Source organism: Amborella trichopoda, chromosome 9, assembly GCF_054954075.1.
Source record: "Amborella trichopoda isolate Santa Cruz 75 chromosome 9, AtrichopodaSantaCruz75HAP2 v2.0, whole genome shotgun sequence".
NCBI lineage: Eukaryota > Viridiplantae > Streptophyta > Magnoliopsida > Amborellales > Amborellaceae > Amborella > Amborella trichopoda.
In genome coordinates this window covers 9,184,765-9,203,199 of record NC_142344.1, presented here as the reverse complement: position 1 = coordinate 9,203,199, position 18,435 = coordinate 9,184,765, and the positions used below count along the sequence as shown (strand labels likewise).

The window sequence follows — 18,435 nt, the reverse complement described above, 5'->3', positions numbered from 1 at the left end:
TTGAAATATGGCTTTTTTTTGTCAATGTTGAGAAGAGTTCCAACCCCACAACTTCGCCATCTACGGTCTCTCGTGTCTACACTGTACACCATACTGCCCATTTAATCTAGAGACCGACCTATCGAGCACACCTCCAACGAACGGGAGGGATCCGGATACTACGCACCTGATTTCTCTTCTACTTGCGACGGGACGGTCAAGATGTATCCAACGGTCACCGAACCAATCGAAACCGTCAGTCGTGTCTGCTGAGTAATAAATACTTTGGATCGAGCCGTTGGCTCTCGCGCGCGAAATGTGGGTTTCAGGTGTCTCCAATTATCCCCTCCCTTGCTCCAGTAATTTTCTCAGGCGATTCAATGGCGGGCGAGAAGTTGGAGCTCTCGGTTTCAGAGCAGAAACCCTAGAAACATACAGAGCTAATGAAGTCGAGAGCGAAGCAGCCAAGAAGAAGAAGGTTGTAATAGTTGGGTCTGGTTGGCCAGGACTTGGTGCTGCTCACCACCTCTCTAAGCAGGTGCTCGATCCTTTTTCCCACCCTAATTTCATTTCTTCAGTTTAATGATTCTTGTATCAAATCCTATTTCTTAATTCTCTGGTTTATGATTGATATCCAGAATCGTAGTTTCTGTATTCTCTAGTTTATGCTTTCACCAGGTCTCTAACTTGTTAGAAGATTGGTTTCCCGGACCCTGATTTTTCGGTTCTCTTGTTCATGGTCTCTGTTTCTGCGAGTAATTTTTTTTGTTTTTTTGTTTCTGATATGTTTCTTAAAATGGTTTTGTCATTTTGTGATTTTGTGGTTTGAATTGAATTTCGGAATTGATGACTTTATTTGTTTAGAGAGAGGTTTTGGCTGTAAACCTATGGATGCTATTTTTTTTTTTTGTACTGTGGGTTCGTAGTTTGGTGGTGAGTCTTTTCACTATGTCTTAGGGCTTTGATGTTACACTCCTTCAAGCTACTAGTTGCTCTGGTTCTCTTGTAACGGGTAAGAAAAATGCTGCGGCTCCTTCATCAGAGATTGGAATCCAAGGTCAGTGCTTCTGTTTCCTTGCTTTGAGAAACCTGAGTAAAACATGTTTTGTTTCTTGCATTATCAGTATCTGAAATTTTTAGTTTTCTGAATTTTGTGCTTTTCAATTTTCATTAGTAATGGGTGTGGAACGTCTTTGATTTACAAGTATTATGATCTTGTTTTTTCCTTTTTTCCTAATTTTGAATTACTATCTTATCGTAGGTCTTTCGAATTTACTTTTTGGCATTTGCATTATTTAAGTCTTTGCATTTCTTTGGCTCAAATTGTGTGAAATTTCATCTGGCTTTTGGTCCATGATCTATTGAACTTACAGTGTACTGGTTGAGAAAATATAACTCATGTACTTGCTCTCTGCTTCTTCTACTTCCAACTATTTGAATTATACGAAATTTATGGGAAAAGTCTCTAGGCAGCGTCAAAATTTCCTAGATGTTTACTGTATAAAATTGACAAGCTGCAGCTATAACCAAAAGCAATAAATGAGTGTGTGTAATGGACAATGAAAAAGGCATCACATTTTGATAAAAATGGATATGAAACGTACTGATAGAACTTCATAGCTTCTTCCGAAATCAAATTGATGGAGTTGTTTTAGGAAGCAATGAAAAATGAATAACCTGCCTGTCAAGGATTATGCACTTATGGTGCACGAATATAGCAAACAATTATTCATCAAACCACTCAAATCACTAGAAAACAATGTATCATGAAGTTGTTTACAATAGCTTTCTGCTAATTGAGCAGCCTTCCATCTGACGCTTAGCAATATGTCAAAGATGGACATCAATTGACCAGAATATGGAAAGCTTGATGATCTAAGTGAACATGAAAAATTCCTTGGAGTTTAAGTAGATATCTTTGGAGAAATTGCTGGCCTTTCAAGTAGTAAAGAAATAAAGTCTCAACATAGTAATATAATTGAGGAAACTGCTGGCCTTTCAATTGTCTAATGAGATGCCCTGGGAAATTAAGTGTAATAATTTTGAGGAAACAGCTATCTCTCAAGTGTCATTGACTCATTTCATCCAGGGAAATTTATCAAAAATCACCCAAGAGATAAATATTTAACATCTTATCGACCTTTTTAAATTTCATTTCAAAAGGCCTATATTTAGTTTTAGGAACCATCAAAGACCATTAATCATGATTGTAATTTCTAGGAGGGAAAATTGGACTTTTGTGTCCCTCCGCACTTGTTGGCCCATAACTTTTACGTTATAATTGGAAAAATTAGTGTGCTCCTGCAGGAGAAATGTACATTTGCTTCCTCGAGTAAAACCCTAGCTAGGAGTTATTCGAGGATCTCAATTTTTGGGCACTTAACATACTCAACCTAGCGACCAGCCTCCAAAACAAAAAGAAAAGAAATGCACCTTGGAACTTCATGAAACAATCACACCCTAGGCTGGGGTGATTAATAGGAACGTTTTTCCTATGTTGAGGAGCTTCTTGATAAATTTTCCTCGAAAAACAATATTTTCTAAGTACCTAAAAAACATATATTCAAATGATTTTAGGATATGATTTGTTTCATGAAGTTCTAACCTGTGTCAGGTTTTTTTTTTCTTCCCCTTCTCTAGGTTGGTTGTTAGGTTGAGTAGTTCACGTTCCAAAAATTTCGGATCCTCAAAATACTCCTAGCTAGGGTTTATCCGGTGGAGGAAATGTACAAATTACTCCTTCGACGAGCAAACTAATCTTTTGAGTTTGTAAAACTAAAAGCTATATGGCCATCGAACAAGTGGTTTTCTTAAAATCCACTTCGGAATTAACTTTGAAAAGAGGGACAAAAATTGGAATGTGCTCCTCTGTATTTTGATTTAATTTCACAAAATTGGATATGAGCCATTTGAAGTTAAATTCAAATAATGGGCAAAATGTTAAATAGGTAATCTCTAGTTAAACAATTAATCTCTTGCTTTTTGATAAATCCCTCTTTCATTTATGGCATAATTTTCTTTCATTTATTAGAACTTCGTCATACAATGCTAATTTATTTTCATCATGATGAGGTTGGGTTGGTGGGAACTGTTGGTGGTATAAGACCAATGGGCTAGAAATTCAATCTTTTAAAACTTTTCCATTGTATAAAAACTCAAGGATTTAAATGCATGAATATCTCAATACAAAACAATAATGCATATATTCCAGCCTGCAAACATGGTTTATACACATTTGAATAATAAAATTCAACCCTAATAGGTCCCTTAGAAATCCCTTACTCAAAAATACATTTAAACTGAATACAATATTAAAATATTCACATTGTACATCTTTACAACATATTGCATGACTTGCACTCGCAATTCCTCATTATATCAAAATTATATGATAATTTCATCTTCATTCTTCATCCTCATCATATATTATAATATCTCATACACATCATACACTTGATCATAATAATTCAATAAGATTTCAATTCACATAAACAATAATGCATAGCATTAAAGCTCATACCGCAAGATTAAAAAACAATCTCAATATTCACACAACGTACTCAATTTAACCAATCATGAATCGATTTAATAACTGTAAATACATCAAATTAACATGCAAACTTATATGGGGAAACCGTGGTTCAAACCCCTTGTGCCCGGGCCACGAAAGGGCCTTTTGAGGATTTGATTTTGTCCCATTGTCTAAGGCACGGGTGATAATAATAACTCAAGGAGATCAATCAAATAGGAAGCAAATGATCACATTTATTTCACTTAATGGGGATCAAATCATGAGAGAGACATGTATCAAAATAGCCCTTCAAAGTTTGAGAGAGATACTACACAAAATAAGGAAGTTATGGTGAAACTACACCATGTGGTCCATAAGGGACCACACAAACTTTTTAACATTAAAAAGGGAACTCAAGGGACTATTTCTTATACTCACATGTGATGAAATAAGCTTCTCATCAGTTGTATATTCTTAGCAAAAATTCCAGAAAAATAAGACTAAGAAAATCAAGTTGAAACTACTCAAGATCATGGAGTAAGCAAGCCAGTCTACACATATTATGTGTATGGACTGTACTATTGCTTTGGGACTCTTCAAATATCAAGTTTTCATGACAAAAAACGAAAAAAGCTATTGTAAATTAAGAATTATAACAAGCTTTGATAATAGAAATGAGGTAGGAATTAAAAATATGAGAAGAAAAGTCAATACCTTAATGAAGCAACAGTATGGGCTTGATCACGTAATATGGGATATCCACATAGGTGAATAAAATATCTTATGACACCACCAATAGGATTTTTTACAACACTAAAGTTTCACATGGGTCAAGCCCATAAGGTGGTGCTACCTAAGATGTACCCACATGCTACAACATCCTATGTGGATAATAATATGAATTAAATTAATTCTCAAAATCCCATGACTTCACACATGCCAAAAATGGCACATATGAGTAAAGAAAAAACATGCGACTTAAAATCAAACTTAAGTCATAACAATATATAACACTTTAAATAACAAGATAATATGTTATAACATAATACGAACAAAAGAATTAATGACAAATAGGTCCCCACATGGATGTGATGTCAGCATGATATCATCCACGAGTGGGGAGGTTGGGGTGCCATGTGGCATCCCTATGGCCACTTGGGATCCATGTGACATCCCCATAGAATGTCCTTGTTTGGTATTTATGTTAAATAAATTTGAAAATCATATTTTTATTGTTTAAAAAAATTTGAAAAATTCTTCAAAAATCCAATAAACTCTCTAAATGATTTTTTAACATTATTACACAATTTCTCATCAATATAAAATATTTTTTCATCAATTTTAGATTAATTTGGGCCAAAGGTAAATGAGATCTCTAGACTTATAACACTAGTAGGAGTCTTCCATTGGGCTAACCCAAATGACGTTCTACCAGTGTCTCAAGTCGACCAATGGACCTTTGCTCCACAGTCTATGGTAGTTACACATAATTGGTCACATCAAAGTTGTTGAGCCAGAGCTTCCCGTCGCTGGGGGTTCAATGGATTACTGATGCACCCCTGTGGGACATGTTTCTACTCAAATATAGGGGTCCTCTCAAAGCACATGCACACTAGCTCTTCTAAGTAGGATAATACTATAGAAAAGTGGCTTCCCCATACGACTGTGGGTGCACATGCCATGGAACGGTCTTATGTCAAGATACGGGCTTATGTCCCATCAGCCGACCATTTCATACAGGACGAATACTCTTTTAAATGTTCTGATTCTATTATTCTTGATTGGATTCTCCAAGCCCTGGCTTATCACATCAACTATGAGGCATTCTAATCATTAGGAACCTGGTGGTTTATCGAGTTGAGTTTGATTTCCAAGTCTTTAACTTCTTTCCTCTCATCCTTTTGATTTCATTATTGTCAGTTGAATAATGGATCTGTTTTTTCATGAGATTAGGAATTCACTGTTTTGTAGAGAGATTTGCCTATAGCATTTATATGTTATTGTCATTTGGTAACTATTAATAGCTTGAGTTTTTTTTTTTCCCCTTAAAGGATTTTTGATGAACTTTTTATTTTCAGAAGTTGATAGCACAGTCCTATTTACAGGTTTTCGGTGCCCCTACCATAACATTTTCTGTCTCATTGATGAACTTGGTATCCAGCCCTTCACGAAATGGACTAAGTCAGCACAATATTCCCCAGAGGGTGTGGAGGTATTGTGCATAGGCATCAAACATATATGCAAGATGCACAAGTTCTGTGACATTTAGAAACATAGAGCCACATTCTCCAAATTGTCTTCCCTGAAAAGGAAAGGGCATTAATTGGAGATCACTATTAAAATTGACATGTGCTATATAATTTTTGGGGGCCGATATGCAGGTTGAAACTCCAATTTTTCAGGATTTGCCTCGCTTACCTACGCCCCTAGGAGCCTTATTTTACCCACTGGTGACTATTTGTTTCCTTCTCTTAGTTCCCTTCTTATTCAATACTTTTGAGCTTGTGGAGCTTGCTAACATTGCCATCACTACACCATCAAAGTTTCGAAGCTATCTCAATGGAAATATATCATTCCTGTTTTTATGATGATGCAGTTCCCTCATCTTCCTTCGGTTGACCGCCTGACTTCAGTCCCTCTCTTATCAGCAGGTTCTACTATGTCTTTCTTTCTTTCTTTTTTATTTTTTTTCGGTGTGTGCTTGTGTGTGTGGGGGGGGTCTTGCGTACATTGGTGTGTGCGCTCGCACGCACAAGTTACCCACTCAAGCAGTTTCATGGCTTACTGAAAATGGCCATTTTTCTTCCATCATTATCTTTTATCTTTGGCTTTTGATGCGATTCTCCATACTAATTCATGTCTGCATTGTGCTCTGATCTTGCAGTCATTGATTTTGATAACACAGATGTAGCGTGGAGAAAATATGACATGAGTAAGTTAAACCAATGTTCACTGAACCAGATCACCAAAAAATAAAAAATAAAAAAAAAATGAAGAAGAAAGAAAGAAACACCAAAGTATTTTTTTTTTCAATGAACCAGTTGGGAAGCTGATCTGGTGAAACTTGGGTCTGACTGATTGTCCGACTAGTGGGACCAATGTTAATAAATTACAAGAAAAAATAATAAATTGTAAAATATATCCAAAAAGAAAATGAGTTTGATGGCCTACTCCAACTGGTTCAACAGGCCAGTCCAACATCAGTTTTGACTGGTTTTTCTTTTTTGGTTCTGGCCACTTCCTAGTATCTTTGACATTATTAAGCAGTAAGATGGTTAGCTTAATAAGAAACTGCTAGGTAATGATAATTGGAATTTCATGGATGATAAGTCTACTATGGATCTTCTCATTTCAGTGACTGCAAGGGAGCTTTTCAAACAGCTTGGCTGCTCAGAAAGGCTATATAGGAACGCGCTAAATCCATTGCTTCTGGTTGGCTTGTTTGCTCCTGGGGAGCAATGTAGTTCAGCTGCAACCTTGGGAATGCTTTCCTATTTCTTTGCTCATCAGGTGTGATGCTTTTCTTGGTAATGAGGTTGTATCATGCATGTCTTCCTCTATTCATAAGACCTGTTCTCAGTAGAACATATAATGAAGGCGACCTGTTTTTGGGAGGTTCTCCCTCACTTTGAAGGAGGACAACAATTTTTGCTTGAATTAAACATTCTTTGGTTGCTCATTATTCATGCCATGTTTTTGTAACAAAAATTTTCTTCATTTTATGTTTCTTTTTTTGTGTAGATAGTGGTAGGATTTCAACTTAGGACATAGTGTGCAATCTTCCAAGACTGTAATCAATCAAGCCTAAGCTCGTACCATTCTTTGTTTTTGCAGCAAGATTTTGATGTCGTATATTGTCGTGGGGTTGTTGGTGAGAAAATTTTTAAGCCGTGGATGGAGTCCATAAAAATGAATGGTTGCCGATTCCTTGAGAATAGAAAAGTCACTGACTTTTTATTAGATGGGACAACAGGGAATATTTTGGAGGTAGTTTGCGGGAATGAAAAGTTTCTGGCTGATTCTGTTGTGTTAGCTCTTGGAATCTCTGACCTTCAGCAGATTATTATGAATAGGTATTTCAACATAATTATTTATTTATTTATGTATTTTTCTGTTTGAATTTAAGTGTGGCACTAATAGGCGATATGATTAGAGAAAGTAGACTTAATTGGGCTGGGCCTGTATGGCGCAGATCCAGTACAACACCTCTTAGGAGATGCGAGTTAGTTCAATTGAAGGCTCAAAAAAGGCAAGGGGTGGCCCCAAAAAGACATGGTTAGAAATAGTGAGAAAAGATATGACCTCACTAAGGGTATGACCTCACTAAGGGTCGATAGAAAGTATATTGTGGCCATATGGACTGGAAAAACCAGAAACCATAGTCCACTGGATCATCTCTGCCTATGAAAGTGATGGACGGTGATAGATACAGAGTGGGACCCACGATTGGGTCCATTGGACATACCAAAACCTGGTACGATCCCCAATCGTGGGTCCCACTCTGTCTCTATCACCGTCCATCACTTCAATGGATGGTTATGATGCAACAGACTATGGCTTTTAAATAGCCCATTAATTTATAGTGTACTTGCCCATATGTTAAAAATGTCATGAACATTCTTTTTTTTTTTTTTAAGTTTCCAAATGTCAGAGGAGAACTTATTCCATCCGAGTTGTTCTTGTCTTCTCTCATGCTATTGGTATTGTTTTGTATGTAGCTCAGTGCTACAAATGCGAGAGGAGTTTTTGAATGTTTTGAACCTGCGTGCCATTGATGTGGTTACAGTTCGTCTCTGGCTGGACAGGAAGGTTGGTTCAATAATACAGTGTTTCAAATTGTTTTCTATTCTGCTAGTTGTAGCCTATTGCTGAGACAAATTCTATTTGTGCCATATGGATCTTTATGTAATAATCAGGCTGAAATTTTCAATTGCAACCAGGTTAAAATTCCAAAGGCAAGCAATACTTGCTCTGGCTTTAATGATTCAATGGGATGGGCTTTCTTTGATCTGACTCTGCTTCAAGATGAGTATAAAGATGAACCTGGTACAGTTATAGAGGCTGATTTTGTGAGTTCTTAACTCTTTCAAAGTTAATTTTGGTATATCAAGTATGGTCTGGGGCCTTGGTGGTAGTATTGTCGAGCCCCATGGTGAGGTCTCTAACTCCATTTTCTTCAAGGGGTAGGAGCCCAAATCCCCACTAACTTACCACTTTTTTAAGAAAAGAACCTGGGCTTAATTGGTTAGCGCTTGATGCTTTGCAACGCTACGTCCTAGGCTCAATTCCTACCAAGAGTAGGGGCTCTCTCCCCATTGACTCACCCAAAAAAAAAATTTTGGTATGTGAAAAACCAATATGTTCTTCAGCTATAGGGATCAAGAAGGGATTCTCACATAAAGTTTTGTTCTAAGAAATCGTGAATCTTTTTGTATGCAGTATCACGCAAACCAATTTTTGCCGCTAAAGGATGAGGTGATTGTCGGAAAAGTGAAGTCTTACCTTGCAAGATGCATCAATGAGTTTGAAGTGGCTGCTGTGGTAGACCAAGTTGTTGTCAGATTTCCTAAATCAGTAACTCATTTCTTCCCTGGTAACATTTCATATTGATTATCATATGCTGTGTAGGTCTTGAGGACTATTTCCATGGTCCACTTTTCTTTATGCGCATGCTACAAAGCAATGAGCTGACTTGAGTATAGGTCTTGAGAACTATTTGTGTGTTCTTTTGTGTATGCATAGGATATAATGAGCTAAGCTTGTATATGTGCAATGCGCGAACCACTCATGTGATCTATAACAGTGTTTTAAAATGTGGGATGCGGCCAAAAGTGTTGAGGGGGCCGATGTGGCGATGTGGTCCGGATGCGGGTGCATCGCGGCGATGCAGTCAATAAATATAAAAAATTCTAAAAAATCTTAAAAAATAGTTTAATGCATAGAAAAAAATATGGAGGTGATATTTGTGATAGTAGGTATTTAGATTATTCATTAACTTCAAAAGTATTAGCTGTCGGAGATTTTGTATTCACTATGCCCTGATAGAAACTAGAAACTTGAAACTAGCTTCATAAAACATTCAACAATCATCAACCATAAGCACAAATCTGCAACCAAAAATTTTAAAGTTACAAATTTTATAAACTCTTTAATCTTGAAATGAGTCCATCAAGTCCATTAAGTTCTTCGACTCAATTTGTATACTTTTTATAAATTTATAAAAATGTTGTAACTTTACGATGTCAGAGCATTTATGAAGATCAATAAATTTTATAAACTCATTAATTTGTAACTTTACTGTATTAGTCCATGAAACTCTTTAACGTTACAAATTTTATTTGAAAAGTACTGGGAAAAGTTCTTTGATTTGTAACTTTTAATCTTCATGGACTTTTAGTTTGTAGTATCTTCTATTACAAATCAAAGAACTTCAACAAATAAAATGTCGGCTCAAATTTTTTTTTGATTCAATCGATCCAATAAAAGCCATGGATGTGACTGAAAAGTGTTGTTTGGGTGGGTTTAATACCCCCTTTCCCCCTATTTTCAAAGGTCAAAATGACCTTATCGCCCCTGCCTGAGGGGTACAGTTTTAAAAAAAAATGGTAGACAGATTATGCAGTCGGTGCGGGATGCGGCTCTGATGTGGAGGGATGCGGCTCTGATGCGAGCGCATCTCTCCAAACCACATATGCGGGAAAGTGTGATGTGCTGGGTGGCACATAGCGCCTGATGCGGCCGTATATGCGGCGATGCAGTTGCATTTTAAAACACTGATCTATAACCTCAAAACTCATCAGAATTGGTGCATGTTTGTCTTTATCATTTATATCGATTTTTGTTATTATTTTGGGTGGAATTTTATTTTTGTGATTTGCCCTTCCACTCTTGTAGAGTGCTATTTGAAAATACAATTGGACCTAACAATACGCTGATTTTGAAACCTATTAGAGACATTAGCAATTTGAACCATAGTTTCCCTGTGTATGACAGGAATTATTTTTGTTTCACCTAGGCAAGCTTTTAAATTTTGGCATAACATATTGATGAAGGCATAAGGACCTTACTGATCCTCAAAAGAGTTTTTGAGTTTCGGAACTACTATAGAGAGAGTAGGACCTATGATATCAGGCACGACCAATGGTTTACTATCTACCATCATCATGGATCATTTCAGTAGTCACTGATGACCCCATAGTACTTTAGATTGTAGTATACATTCCGATTTGTGATATCAATAATTTACTAAATTTCATGTTTCCTGGGGCTTTTCAGGCTCATACAAGTACATGTTGCGTGGATCGACAGGTTTTTCCAACTTATTTATGGCAGGTGACTGGATAATCACTCGCCATGGTTCTTGGTCACAGGTTAGTAACCACAGTACCTATTTCTATGTTCAATAAATGTGTTTAGTTTGAATTATGTTGGCCTAATTGAATCTGACACTGAATTCTTATATGCAATGACGGAAAATTCATTTTAGTTGGGGATAGATTGAATTAGACCAATGGAAACTGAGTTGGGGATTTTTTATATGAATTGAAGGAGAAGGCATATGTGACTGGATTGGAGGCTGCCAACCGGGTCATCGATTACCTTGGAGAAGGGAAGTTTGCTAGAATTATAGCAGTCGAGGAAGACGAACCTCATGTTCAAGCATTGCGCAGCCTTGGCAGAAACATTAATGATTTGAGGACACAGGTGCCTTTCTCAGATTTTTTCCTTTAGTTTCTATCTCAAAATTTTCATGAAGTTATTTGTGTATAAGATCCTGCTTCACCTTGCACTGAAAAGAAGAGGGAAAAGAAAAGAAACCCACATCTTTGTAATCGAATTGTTTAAATTGGTGTATTGCTAAGAGTCAATCAACCATACTAACTTTTATTTTCTTTGAAGAAAAATCTGTTTCTTCTGTTCATATTCAATAAAATAAGGTGGAGTTCTGCAATAAAATCTATCATGACTTTTGATGGCTATACTGCTAATTCGTAAGTATTTACTTTAATATTATTTAGGTACTTTTAACGAATTGACTTTCCATAATTAAAGTTTTCAAATACTATAAATGCAACATCCGTCATGGCTTAAATTGCTGCTTCTATGCAATATAGCATTTTGTTGGTCTCTTATGAAGATTTAAATAGCTTCAAAATTACTGGCTTTATTTGCAATCATTCTGGGCATTATAGAGTATTTGCCTTGTTGTGTTTACTGGACTATAGATACAAGGAGGTGATGTTATGATTAACTAGGAAATAGGGTCTGTTATTATCACTTGTGCAATGCTAGGGATTTGGGTTATTATCGTTACAGTAACAAAATTACTTTTCTTTAAGTTTATTTTAATTTTTAGTATTGTTTTGTTTATTGGATGACAATAATAATTTTTTTGTCATTCCATTTTATTTGTTGAGAGGACTTGCAAACAACAAATAATCTTTGTGTGTGTGTGTGTGCGTGTGTGGTTTTTTTTTTTTTTTGGGATCCTCCTATTGGTGTGTGTGTGTGGGGGGGGGGGGGGGGGGGGGGTTGCATGTGGGTGTGTGTTTACTTTGTGTGTTATTAGAAGCACTGTGGAAGTGGCTTCTCCAGCTATAGTTATGCTCACTTGTCTAATTTACATTTTATTCTTATTTTTCAGCATATTAAATTAAAAGTATATCACAAGTTTCTTCGTCCTTTCTTTGCCTTTTATTTTATTGGACTTTTAGGCTTAGTTTGTGCATCCAATGAACCTCCATTAATCATCAATACAGGCTCAGTTCTTTCTTGCACCTTAATCCAACTCTTTCTTGTGAAATGATAAATGAGTGAACCTCTCTCTCTCTCTCTCTCTCTCTCTCTCTCTCTCAACATACATGTATGCACACACACAAATCTATGGATGTGTATCTGAAGGATTGATACAATGTTTCTTTCATAACCATGGGCATTCTTACTCCACATTTCTCATCAAGTGGCCCTGATGGTATGCAGTGCTCACAACATACTTATTAAGAAACACAATATTTGGGAAGAAAAAGAAATACTGAAATGCAAACACTGTTAGAATATGTGTTACTCACTGTAAACTGAGGTATGTTAACGATTCCCTCAAGGGTCTGTAATCTAAATATAAGAATGTGAAAATAGGATACTTAGTAAAAGCATTTATTGCTGATGTGGGAGATAGATCAATATCATGTTTTCTCTAAATTTGCTAAACCATCGGTTACTGTTGGATGAAAATAAGAAAAGTTCAGCATATCGTAGTAGACAATAGTAAAAAATGTGGGGTACCAATGGGAGAATTTCATGTACATAAGCAAGTATTTAAAATCATTCTGAATGAGTTGTAAGCCTAAGAGGATGATGGTGGAGGAGGATTTCCCTGTCAGAATATAGATTGAAATTCTTTGATAGTATACATCAGACGCGAAGTCCAAAGAAAACTTCATGACATCTTATATGATATCGCTCACCGTGCTTCATTTCAGTTACCAGGCTTCTACTTTGTTCTTGACTTTTTAGATCCATCAGCAACCAAATCTATCGGCAACTTTCCAAGTTCCCAGCTTCTATTGGTATGTAAGCGTCCTGTATTTGAGTCTTGGTATGGTTTATTGTCAACAAATATTGGGAAAAGCTTCTTAGCTTCCTCAAAAAACCTGGCTTTTGCAGCAAAGTATGCATCTCTAATGACCTCTAGAAAAGTATGACATGCATGATTGATGGAGTGAACATAACGAACCATTGTGCAATTTAATTTCTCGAATGGGATGATGTAGCAGATTGATGGAAGTAGGTGAGAAGTCTTTGTTCTTGTTTAATGGTAAGTTGAATTGATAAAATCCTTAGTGCAATGCATGATGGCATATTTTTGAGAGAGAAGACTTAGTAAGGGGTGCTTCACTTTTGGAAGACTCTTTCCCCAAATGAAATCATGAATCTCACTGCAAATGCGAAAAGAAACACTAAATTTCCCGTCAATGAGATGTACCCTTTATGTATCTTTTTGGTGAGATAGGACCCTCCTGTTATCCCTGCGCTGATGGTTGAGCCTATTTTGAGTGATACATGTGACTGCATTGGTTGGGCTGTTTCTGTCTTCAGCCCAATCAGCATTGCCAAACTTTAGGTTAGAAAGGTGTGTCATCAGATTACCTTTCCAAATTAGATCTAGCAGTTGTGGAACATGGGGTCGCTTGAAAGATATTGTTTTGAAAAGGAGATAAATAATCCTTGCAAAGATATCTACAGGATGATATTAAGTATAGTATAAGTTTAAAAATGAAATTGTATACTACAGGACCATTTATTTTTGACGCAAGAAGGTCACAACCACCCTTACACATTAGATGCAAAATTGGGTGGCTAAAGGAGTGTCTTTTGATCTTTCCCAAGATAAAATGGTCTTGTAGTATGCAAAATTGGGTGGCTACAAGACCATTTATCTTTCCCAAAGATAAAATGGTCTTGTTATGTCCTCATTGTACTTACCACTTTTAACATCTGTGAGTTTATTTATTTATTTATTTTTATTTCCTTTAATTTCCAACTTTTACGTGGGCCTTCTTTGCTTTTGCATGGCATTTACTTTTGTTCAATGCTATGTTTGTCCAACAATTTTCCCTTATTTTTATGGTGCATAATTTGCATGCTAGAATCATCTTTGTACTGTCCATAGAACATGCGCTAATCATGAAGAGAAATGACTAGAAAGACCCCTTTTGTTCTTCACTTTCTTTAATTAATTGTCAAGATGGTTCTGGTTCCCCAATCTATTTCTCACTTTAGAAAATGCACAAGTTGCAACATACCCAGAGTCCAAATCTTATAATAATGATCACATCAAAGTATTATTTTACAGCATAAAACAACTAGAAAAAAATGAATATATCTTACAATAATGATCACATCAAAGTATTATTTTACAGCATAAAACAACTAGAAAAAAATGAATATATCTTACAATAATGATCACATCAAAGTATTATTTTACAGCATAAAACAACTAGAAAAAATGAAGATCTATATACACGGAAAAAAATCAATACAAATAGACAATGAGACATAGGGCCCAAGAATTGCTCATATTAAGTGGTACTGCTGGTAAAGACTACTCTGGGAAAAATGTTACAGATCAAGTCTGCACAAAGGACAAGAGCTATGCCTAATGAGCCATTCATCAATACAACCCATGTGAAACATATGCCCACAATTAGGTAACCTTCTTGCCGTTTCCCCAACTTGGTGGTCCTGAAGAAAAACATAAAGATGTTAGGCCTGAAGAAAAACATAAAGATGTTAGGCAGGTTTGCCGAAGAAAAACATAAAGATGTTAGGTGCCGAAGAGAGAGAGAGAGAGAGAGAGAGAGAGAGAGAGCGCCAACCTGTAGGCAAATTGTACAGCAGATTTGGTGATCTGACGCATCGGAAATGTTGAGAGATGTAAGCTCTAGTGTTGGAAGCTGCTCAATCCTATGAGAAGGCATGCCTTTGGTTCCCCATACCTCAAACATGTCATGCACCTCTTCGTAACCCCCACTCTCTGCAACATCAATCTGTTCAATTCAAACGACACACCGTTATTTCTGAGAATGATTCGAATCTCTCAATGCTACAAGAAAAGCGACAATGTCCCAATCACTAAGGCCCCGTTTGGACCCCTCTATAAATGTCTTCATGTCTACCACAATTCGAGAACATGGTCAAAAGGGATCGGGGCAAATAAGTTGCCATTGAGTTCCCCAGGAAGCACGTAAGAAGAATAGTAGGAATCTTGTTTGGTGGTGGCCCTACCGAAATCGCCCTAAGCGGACAGACAAGTCTTGTTTACTCTGTATCAATAAAGGTTTTCTGCTGTCGTTCTTAAAACATTTCACAGTCTTGTCGCAAATAAACGGGTCTGAAATGGGCCAGGCCGAAACCCTCCCAAGGGTTCTCCATGACTAGTGTATTACAACAATACGCTTAATCATAATTACTGTCCCTCCAAACAGGTCCTAAAACTTATGTCCATGACCATAGAGAGAGAAGAGGGGGAAGGTCCAGAGAGGGCCCTTTTGGCCCGGCCGGGATCGTGCCAGAGCTGTCCTAGCGAGTCGCCAAAAGTGAGATGAGTAAGAAAAGAATATCCAATATATCACCAGTATCGACCTTTTTTAAGGATGATGGAGAAGCATCGGGTACTTGTCATATGGACGCGTACTTCTTAATTTTAAGAATGGAAAAGTACCCTGTCCACATCAATGTGGACGGATAGAAGGGTGTAGAAGCACCCCCTTCCAATGGTTGCCCTTTATTAATATCATTTTTAAACAAAAATTAAGAATAAAAAACGAGTTGCCCTTGATAAGCATGGTTCTTAAAAGGTGCACAGTCGACAGCACCGGGACGCTATATGACTTCTTCAAATTTTATGTAATGACGTCATGCTACGTGTGAGCCATGTCATGGTCCCACCGGTGGAGAATTTTTATATTTACGGTTACGTTATAAAATGTCTCCAACTCAAAATGGTTTTGAAACTAGGAGCGCTAAGGTCCACAAATAGAGCAGCATAAGCCTTCATGTTTGAGCAATTCCAATGCCGATAAAACATATTCGACCGCTTGAGCGTAACATCCTACCTGCCATTGTATTGCGCTCAACAGCTCGTGTTCCCTCACAAGCCGTCCATCGAATAGGCTTTTCATGGAATCCGCCTGCAACAAGAGAGAGAGAGAATTATTTCCTACTACTGTTCATATGGTCTGGTCATTCCTAATTTTCATATGTACCTGTTCTATAGAGAGAGAGAGAGAGAGAGAGAGAGAGAGAGAGAGAGAACACTAGAGGAAATCGTGCACAAGAAAATGTATGTATCTCGGAGAAGAAATTTTGGTCTAGGCTCTAGAGCAAGGTTTACAAACTTGGCTTGGGCTACAGGATTTTGGGTCCTGCCTGAGCCAGCTAACTCGGGTGTGTATGAGTGGACATGCAGGGCCCAAAAATATTGACAAGAACATTTTAAAAATTTGTTAAAAATAATATCAAATAGTAAACATAATTAAAACAACACAAAGTCAATTGGTAAACATGAATTTAACCTAGAGACATTTTAAAAACATGTAAAAAATATTGAAAAATGGTACTAATCATAAAAAAACATCCAAATTAAACATAATATATATATATACATATAACTTCTACTTCCACAATTTTATATTCTTATTCCAACTATTCATGACCGGTTATGCAGCAGTTAGAAATTATCAATAAAGAACTATAGACAATAATTAGATGCAGACAGAGAGAATGAACTAGGGACAATAACAATAATTAGATGTAGAGAGAGAGACTGACCGTCAACAACAAATTCTGGAAGAGACTGGAGCCAGAATACCAGCGAGCCAAAGAAGCATCAAAGATTTGTATAGAGAGCACAGCTCCCGAAATCGCTCCAATTCCTGCTCTGTGAAGCAACCCACTTTCGCTCGCTTTGCTTCCAAAAGCTCCGGTGACTGCTCCCACAAAGAAACCCCCTGCAAAAGTAGATGAAATGAAATTTCGTTTTCTAGCAAGATGACACAGAAACAAAAGGAGCCGGCTGAGTTTGATGATCGTTTTCTACTTGCTATCAATGTATCCGAAACTTTGCACATAATCTTGATGAAATTTCGGCGGATTGCAGCTCTGGTCACAGCACCATGCATACACAGAAAGAGAGAGAGAGAGAGAGAGAGATTTTTACAAGGGTAGGATACGCACCTAAAACGAACATGCCCGTGAGAGTTGCAAGAAGAAGCTTCACCAGAGGCACGGCAATTGAGGGAAAACCATTACTCATCGAAGTGGAGATAGAAAAAGAAGATGAAGTCAAAGAAGAGGAAGAGGAAGAAGAAGAAGAAGAAGAGGATGGAGGAGCAGTGGAGCAATCCGAATCCATGGCGCCAAGAATTACTGTAAAATTTCGCTTCCCTCTCTCTCTCTTAAATTCCTTATTCCCTTCTCTCTCTCTCTCCTCGTAATGCAAAATGAGTTGCGCGGGCAGGCAAATACCAAGGCATCAACGCGTTTATATTCGCGTTTGAAAACCAAGCAAAGGGGACGAAGTTTTCTCCGGACAGCAACTATAAACCTTCCATTTTACGACATGCCCAAACTTCTTCCATATGCCAAATAAGTCCTTCTCATCTGGACCGTGCTAACTTGATTATTTTGCTGATAGTTGGGATCTCAGGTGTAGGGCAAATTGGTCATAAATGTTTGTTTTGGGTTGGGGAGAAGAATGGGTGAATTGAATGGGGTGGGTCCATGGCTTTGTGTTAACCGTAGACTTAATAACCAAGGAACCTCGCCTTTGATCCACAATAATAAAAGACAATAAAAATTAAAAAGAAAAACCGAAAAAAATTGAACCTCAATTCAAATTGGTTCACTTACTTCATACTTAAGACAAAAAGTAGCAAATTTAATTGGACCATGTAAGTGTTCCGTGACACCTATCCCAACTATATAGGGTAGCAACGGGTCGGGTCTGGTCGGACAAAAAAATTATATGCAACCCAGACCTAGACCTGACAATTAATTAATTATATTTTATATATTAGGATCTGAAAATATTACCGGACCTGGACCTAAATTACTATATAGGTCCAAGATTTGGACCCGGACTTAACCCTTTAGGTCTAATTTTTGAATTCAGACCCAGACCCGTATCGGGTGTACCCCTCATGCTCTCTTTCTCTTTTCCTTTCAAGTCTAAATCGCTGCATGTGTGAAACCCCCTAGGAATCTCTCCCATGTTAAGCTTTGAAGGACTACTAAAATCTCTCTCTCTCTCTTCCTCAAGTCTAAATCTCTGCATGTGTTGGAATCTCTCGTTGCCTTTTGCATGTTAAGCTTTGAGGGCCAATCAAAAGAATAAAAAATAGAAGGAAAATGTTTATATAAGGTTAGACACCTTAAATTGTAAAATT

General features: G+C 37.1%; 2 protein-coding genes and 1 long non-coding RNA gene across 6 annotated transcripts; 2 read left to right on the top strand and 1 right to left on the bottom strand.

Moving 5' to 3' along the window:
• The first annotated feature begins 288 nt into the window (after positions 1-288).
• LOC18424201 (uncharacterized) lies at positions 289-11,446 on the top strand. Of its 4 annotated transcripts, none has more exons than XR_016041338.1 (13): positions 289-517; positions 937-1,036; positions 5,596-5,702; positions 5,872-5,940; positions 6,087-6,141; positions 6,375-6,422; positions 6,846-7,000; positions 7,325-7,563; positions 8,214-8,299; positions 8,431-8,559; positions 8,930-9,064; positions 10,766-10,860; positions 11,039-11,446. XR_016041338.1 is itself a non-coding variant. In XM_020676554.2 (13 exons), exons 1-12 carry the CDS (start codon positions 296-298, stop codon positions 10,832-10,834), a joined length of 1,419 nt encoding a protein of 472 aa, XP_020532213.2. In that variant the 5' UTR covers positions 289-295; the 3' UTR covers positions 10,835-10,860; positions 11,039-11,446. The 4 variants fall into 4 exon arrangements, 2 of the variants coding, with proteins under 2 accessions (XP_020532213.2, XP_011629068.2); XR_016041337.1 differs by having other exon boundaries at positions 8,930-9,083; XM_020676554.2 differs by having other exon boundaries at positions 8,209-8,299.
• A 1,482-nt stretch (positions 11,447-12,928) lies between these two features.
• Positions 12,929-13,323, top strand: LOC148780353 (uncharacterized). The gene is made up of 2 exons (XR_016041339.1): positions 12,929-13,056; positions 13,154-13,323. It is a non-coding gene; the product is annotated as an uncharacterized LOC148780353 (long non-coding RNA).
• Positions 13,324-14,334: 1,011 nt separating this feature from the next.
• LOC18424200 (NEP1-interacting protein 1) lies at positions 14,335-17,510 on the bottom strand. The gene is made up of 5 exons (XM_011630627.3): positions 17,225-17,510; positions 16,820-16,998; positions 16,105-16,179; positions 14,866-15,036; positions 14,335-14,731 (listed from the first exon to the last, which is right to left on the bottom strand). Exons 1-5 carry the CDS (start codon positions 17,400-17,402, stop codon positions 14,609-14,611), a joined length of 726 nt encoding a protein of 241 aa, XP_011628929.2. The 5' UTR covers positions 17,403-17,510; the 3' UTR covers positions 14,335-14,608.
• Positions 17,511-18,435: the final 925 nt, after the last annotated feature.